Source organism: Glossina fuscipes, unplaced genomic scaffold, assembly GCF_014805625.2.
Source record: "Glossina fuscipes isolate IAEA_lab_2018 unplaced genomic scaffold, Yale_Gfus_2 79084, whole genome shotgun sequence".
Classification (NCBI taxonomy): domain Eukaryota; kingdom Metazoa; phylum Arthropoda; class Insecta; order Diptera; family Glossinidae; genus Glossina; species Glossina fuscipes.
This window is the reverse complement of record NW_024004593.1, coordinates 1-6,721: the sequence shown is the minus strand read 5'-3', so window position 1 is coordinate 6,721 and position 6,721 is coordinate 1. Positions and strand designations below refer to the sequence as shown.

General features: G+C 35.6%; 2 protein-coding genes across 2 annotated transcripts; both read left to right on the top strand.

Moving 5' to 3' along the window:
• Window positions 1-80: 80 nt before the first annotated feature.
• Window positions 81-1,552, top strand: LOC119644016 (phenoloxidase-activating factor 3-like; the record flags this gene model as incomplete). The annotated part of the gene is made up of 3 exons (XM_038043546.1): window positions 81-266; window positions 596-818; window positions 888-1,552. Coding segments are annotated over 3 exons (998 nt in total), but the record flags the coding sequence as incomplete, so codon positions are not given.
• Window positions 1,553-2,832: 1,280 nt separating this feature from the next.
• Window positions 2,833-4,542, top strand: LOC119644017 (serine protease snake-like). Its single transcript, XM_038043547.1, has 4 exons — window positions 2,833-2,932; window positions 3,002-3,187; window positions 3,700-3,922; window positions 3,996-4,542. The coding sequence occupies exons 1-4, from the start codon at window positions 2,857-2,859 to the stop codon at window positions 4,540-4,542; spliced, it is 1,032 nt and encodes a 343-aa protein (XP_037899475.1). The 5' UTR covers window positions 2,833-2,856.
• Window positions 4,543-6,721: the final 2,179 nt, after the last annotated feature.

Genomic DNA, 6,721 nt, shown 5'->3' with positions numbered 1-6,721 from the left:
TTTTTATTATTTGTTCTTCAATATATAAAATAAGTTATATAATATAATGTTGTTTGTATTGTTGGTGTTTTCACACACAGCTAATGAATGCGGTCTTAACAGTGAATGCGTACCAATAGCCGATTGCCCCCTTCTCCGAGATAATTTCAATTTAATCAAAAGGAAACCGTACTGCAATTTGGATCGTCCCGGTGCACACGTCTGCTGTAGAAAATCATCACAAAGTTACAAGCAGTCGAAAAATGTTGATTTGCCTGCTGTAAGAGGTAATTAATTTGTTTATCGGCATTCTTAAATATGGATAAGAAGGTTAACTCTTCATGAGCACCACAATGCATGTATCTCTGTTCAGCCGTTTAAAAGAGAATTGAAAACCAAGTAGAACTTCTTAAGCTACATGTATGAGTGTACGAGCAGTTAAATGACTAACAGCACTACTATCATTGCTGCACGTAAAATCCGTTAGATTAGAATTATTTCATAAAATATTTATGCTTACATAGCATGTTTTGATTGCAACGATGCCATGCATTGTTTACGAAACATTTCTGCTGCATTTTTAACACGCATTTATAATCTCTTGCGTTTTTCTTAGAATGCAGATCTTACAACAATCTAACAAGTCTACAAAATCGACTAGGAGAAGGATGTAATTGTACATCTAACACGGTTGGTCGCGTAAAAGCGGAACCTAAAGAGCTCCCTTTCATAGCACTAATACACGCCAAAAGGGGAAACTTTGTTGCTAAACTTTGCACTGGTACGCTGATTAGCAAAAAGTATGTCTTAACAACCGCTCATTGTTTCTTTGCTACTAAGTAAGTTCATCGTACGATAGATTTATTGAATGTTTGTCTACAAGAAAATTCTTTCTTCTTTTTCCTAAGTATCCCCATTACCTGGGTGCGTTTAGGTGAATTGGATTATCTTACTAATACGAATGATGCTTTGCCGCAAGATATTGAAATCAAAAATGTGATAACTCATCACAAATATCACGTTAGTGAATTAGCTGTCCATCATAATGTTGCTTTGGTTGAATTGGCAAAAGAGGCCGTCTTTAACGATTACGTACGTCCTGCTTGTCTGTCGCTAGCAGATGGTAATGACTATCAAGAATTTTTGGGTGCCGGTTGGGGTTATCCTCCCCTAGAACCGTCATCCCATTTAAATAAAATGAAATTGAATCGCCTCGATTTCGATAAATGTGCTGAAATAATCCAGGGCGGTCGCTCGGGAAAAGGTATTAACAATCGTGCAAATATGTGTATGATCCCTTCGACTAGCAATATTAGCACTTGTGGTGGAGACGGTGGTGGCCCACTTTTTGTTAGCCATCCGGAGTTTCCCTGTCAATTTCTCGTAATAGGCATTGTGTCATTCGGTCACACTGTTTGTGGAAATAAAGACAATCCAACTGTTTACACCAGAATCAATTTGTATATCGATTGGATACAACGCACCGTTTGGGGTTGAATTAGGAAAAAAAATAATAATTTACTTAGACGTAATTTACTTGCACGTGCACATTGAAATGTATTTTTGTAAAGGGACACAATTATATAAATATAAAACAATTTATCCATAAATTTGCCTTGTTTTACTTTGCAATTTGCCTCTGTATCTTTGGCGAGTTCTTAATACAAAGGAGCTTGCGGTGTGCTTAGTTTGGCTTTGACTGTATATCGTTTGATTTTGAAACAGATCGTAATAGAGATGATATTCAGAAAAGTTATTGAAACTTAGGAGAGTTAACATTAATATGCTAGTGGAAGAAAAGAGCATTTCTCCATCCTCCGTTGAGTTTCTTCCGGATCATTTTGAATAAAGAAGGAAGAATTACAATATGCGAAGCTCAATAATTAATGACTTACCAGTAATTCTATTTTCTTCTATTTGTAATATTGTCGAAGACTAAATGAAGTTTGTTGTAAATATGTGAATAGGACGTAAAAGATATCTAATATCAATTATCCGTTGCTATCAAATAAGACTGATCTCAGACATGAAGGGAGCTCATCGGGTAGTACATAAATGATGTAAAGGGAAGTGAAGGACAGGAGGCCCGTACATCTCCTCAAGAAGTGATTCTGGAAAGTTTGTGCCTTTTTACTCACTGTTAAAATTTTCATAAAACTTGAGGGTGACTTAAGGGAAAAGACTACTTTTCACTAGAGGTATTCCTGCTTGCTTTAAGTTCCCTAGACTGTTCTCCCATATATAAAATTGTATATATGTCAAAATTGAAGGGAAGATCTAATTGTTGGCATTTTGATTGAAAGCCCGAAATATTATGTGCTGGATTGTTGATTTCATCAAAATATCTTAAAAGTTGTAACCTATGTAACCTATGCTGAACACAGCAATACCAACCGTCTGTTAGACATGTTTACATCAATCCAAAAGTGATCCACAATGTGTGGGTACAGATATGGAAAAGATGGATCTTTGCTCTTAATAAGAGCCTCTCCTGTCCTCACCTCGACGAGCAAGCCCTCCAGCCAAAACATAAACGATTGTTTTTGTCAATCAGTTTCAATTCTCCCTCGGGTTACCTACCACATGCTTAATACAAGATGGGTGGAAAAGAAATCATCGATAATTTCAAATGATTGAATAAACAGCAGAGAAATTTTGTTGGGTTTAAAACTAATCAATTACTCTCGCACTTGCAATCATAAGATGTTTAAGAGATAGAACATGTAAAGTTGGAAGCAAGCTTAAATCAGGGGATAGGAAATGCGACATAAACAATTGTTTTAATCAATCAGATAGTTTTAGCTCTCAACCGGATTAATTAATTCTAATTATAAAACGGGTTTTGGCAAGTAGAAAACAAAAAATTAATAATTTTCAATGATCGGGTGGGCAATGAAATTAATCTTTTGTCCATGCCTGCTGTGGGTAATAGCTGTTGCGATCGTGGTACGTGGTACGTATGCGAAACAGGAAAGAGAAATGAATTATGTAATATTGTTGTTGTTGTTGTTTTATCCCAAAGCCAATGAATGTGCTCTTAACAGTGAATGCATACCCATAGCCGATTGTCCCTTCATCCGAGACAATTTCAATTTAATCAAAAGGAAACCCTATTGCAATTTGAAAGGTCATGGTGCAAATGTATGCTGCAGGAAATCATCGCAAAATTATACGCAACCGAAATATGATGGTTTACCTGTTGCAAGAGGTATAGTAATTTATTTGCTACTCGACGCTCTCTAATATTTCTCGAAGCAAGCGAGAGGAGAAAATTAGCTGAAAAAATCTCTCGTAGACATCTTTCACGAGCATCAGTAACGCAATCCGTCTGCGTACAAATGTTCCGATTACTAAATCAACACTAAATCTAGGAAAATATATTTTTATTTCTTTTTTTGTTAATTGAAAACGAAATTCATGGGGGACTTGAAAGAGCAACCACTTAAGTGGCTGCTAATTAACAGCACTTCTACCACTGTTACTGATAACAGAAAACTCAAAGATCCCTGAGATTTTGATAACGATTATTTTGAAAGGTATCTTGGCTGCCTTTGCCATTCACTTTTCTCTGCTATTTATGCTACGTGTTACGTTAAAATGATGTCATAATATATACAAGCTTACATAGTATGTTTTGCTTGCAACGACCTCGTGTGCATTTTAGAAAACACTTCTTCTCCACTTATGAGATGTATTTATAGTCTTTTGCGTTGTCCTTAGAGTGCAAGTCGTACGACAGTCTACCAAGTCTAGAGAAACCACTTCGAGAAGGATGTCATTACGAATCTAATATAGTTGGTCGCGTAAGGGCAGAACCTAAAGAGTTTCCTTTCGTGGCGATGATATACCGTAAAGTTGGACGCAAGTATATTAAATTTTGTGTTGGCACTTTGATAAGCAAAATGTATGTGTTAACATCCGCTGACTGTTTTGTCTACGGCGAGTGAGTTTACGATACGTACAACAGATGTAATGAACTTTTTTGCCTAACAAACTGCTTTCTTTTCATTCCTAAGAAATCCGAACTTGGTGCGTTTAGGTGAATTGGATTATGGCACTGGTACCGATGATGCTTTGACGCAAGATATTGAAATCAAAAATATTATACCTCATCATCGATATTCCGCTACTGAACTACTTGTCTACCATGATATTGCTTTGATTGAATTGGCAAAAGAAGCCATCTTTAACGATTACGTACGTCCTGCCTGTCTATCTCTAGCAGATGATAATGATTTTCAACAATTTGTGTCTGTTGACTGGCCATTTTCATCCCATTTACATAAAATGAACTTGAATCGTCTCGATTATGACAAATGTTTTGAAATATTCTGGCGTGATCGTCACGAAGAAGGTCTTAACAATCGTACAAAAATGTGCGTGATCGGTGCTTGTGACGTTCATGACGGTAGTCCACTTTTTGTTAGGCATCCCGAGTTTCCTTGTCAATTCATCTTAGTGGGCATTAAGTCGTTCGGTTACACAGATTGTGGCAATAAGCCTACTGTTTACACCAGAGTCAAATTATATATCGATTGGATACAACGTATCGTTTGGAATTGAATTAAAAAAACACGAGCACTAGCAACAGACGCTGCCGGCTCTATTTTATAAAAGAACATTAGATTTTAGTCCTAATAGTTTTAATAAAGTAATATATTTTATCGATATTGCGTTCGGTAGATGATTTCTGGATGTCCATAGGGTTAGTTGCTCCAAATGCAATCCTTCTAGTAAAGGAAAAATTAAGTCACAAAGAACTTGCTTCATAGTGAGAACTTGTTCATCATATTGCATCTTGCACGCTCTGATTTCTGCTGATGAGAGGGCAATCGACAAGAGGAAGGAGATGAAAAATATAGTAGAAATAAAATATTTTCTGGAATAAGGATCTAACAGAGGATGAAAATTTCTTCTCATTCACTATGAAGAAAATCCCATGTTGGGCTCTGCGCAATGTCGTCAAAAGGATGAAATTTTTGTTATCAGCGTATATTACTTGATGATATTTTATCACTTGGTGAGGTAAATTTCTAGAAGAGCCCAGGCGAGAGCAGACATTCCATCTCGCTATCATTCTTTAAGTAAAATAAATGAATGAACCCTGAGCCCTGATTAAACTTCACGATATTTTATATTTCATATATATAATTGAGTACGCTATCGATTCCACACGCATTCGAAAGTAGCATTTTGTGAGTTTATACCGCTCGATCGCTGACGAATCGAGAATTGCCTCTCCCGAAGTGTAAACGACGGAATATTTCTCCTATCAGTAGTGCGTTCAATAACAATATTTCATGCAAGAAAATCCATAGAAGATGAAGAAGAAAGTATATAAATAAATAAACAAAGCCACAATTCCTATTATTCTCAATTTAACTATTTTCTAAAGTTATGTTCAATTCTTCAATTCTTCTCATACTTTTTTTCGAAATTTTTTCAAATTTTTCTCAACACTTTTTGGTTAATTCGTTTTTGATAAAACCCTTTTAATCTATTCGCACCAATAGATGAAAGTCTCGAAAACAATTATTCTCTCTCGTGCCAAAGTTTTCCTAATGCTGTCATTAAATAGATTTCGCAGTTTTCCTTTTCAATACTCCGTCCAACAACAATTGCATGGTCGAGAAATTTTTCACTCGATGATAACAAAAATACATAAACTATCCACTACCGTAGACGCACTACTCGAGGACTATAAGCCCAAATGCAAAAATCATGATCGAGTTTTTTGATTGGAAAACCTTTAGCTCCCTCTCTTGCTTTTATTTTACTTTTTTTTCATATAACAAGAATATTGGATTCTTTGATTTAATTGAAGTTCATTCAGATAAAAGAATAGAAAAATAATATTTATGGGAAAATTTCTATTGTTAGTTGAAACATCTAATGAAATTAGTATGTACATAAATAATAGCAGCATCGTCATTACTGTTGTAATTCCAGGTAATTACAAACAATTCACGGAACGTATTATTATCTCTCTGTTAAAAGAGAAAATTCGAATCAACAGTTATCTAGCAAAGCGAAAAGAAAAAATACAAAAAAAAACGAGAAGAACGTAGAACTTGTTTAAGAAAACCTTGAGAAGCAGAGAATACTTATTTTATAAAGAATTCCTGGCAAATGATACCAAATACGGTCTCCTATGGCTTCTATGTCTTCCTAGCACTGTTCTGTTCTAGTTCTCCTAGGATTTGAAAACTATTGCATATTATATGGGAAGTGTTCGATAACCTGCTCCGATATGAATCATTTGCAACGCTGTTCGTCCTCAAGCCAAAACATCTCGATGTACCAAAATTCATCAAAATATTTTACAAATTGCGGACTGCATGTTGAGGACGAGAATATTAGTAAGAGAGACGGGTGGACAAACTTAGATTAATGGAGAAAGCGGTTCTGACTAGGCTGGTATAAAAAAGAATAGATCCACCTTAACCTACCTCTTGATATTACATCCGCACGAAGTTAACATAACATCCTATAGGGTACAAAAAACTTTAGATTAATGTATCGAAAACACCTTACGTTGTTTCCAGAGAATATTCCTTTAAAGAAAAAGATACAGTAGTTTTCCCCCTTAATGGGCAACCATTAGTCTTTGTGATTCGCTGCAGATGTAATGAAACCAATTATTCTAGTGGATCAGTTTCAGAAATGATTAGATTAGCAACAGAGAAATTTTGTTAGGTTTAAAACTAATGAGTCGCTCTCACGCCTCCAACCACAAACTATT

Excerpts from the sequence above, each read along its gene's own strand:
- LOC119644017 (XM_038043547.1), top strand. The coding sequence starts at position 2,857 with ATGATCGGGTGGGCAATGAAATTAATCTTTTGTCCATGCCTGCTGTGG. Across the intron at positions 2,933-3,001 it reads TGTTGCGATCGTGGTACGTG|CCAATGAATGTGCTCTTAAC; the intron begins GTACGTATGCGA and ends TTTATCCCAAAG. Across the intron at positions 3,923-3,995 it reads GACTGTTTTGTCTACGGCGA|AAATCCGAACTTGGTGCGTT; the intron begins GTGAGTTTACGA and ends TTCATTCCTAAG.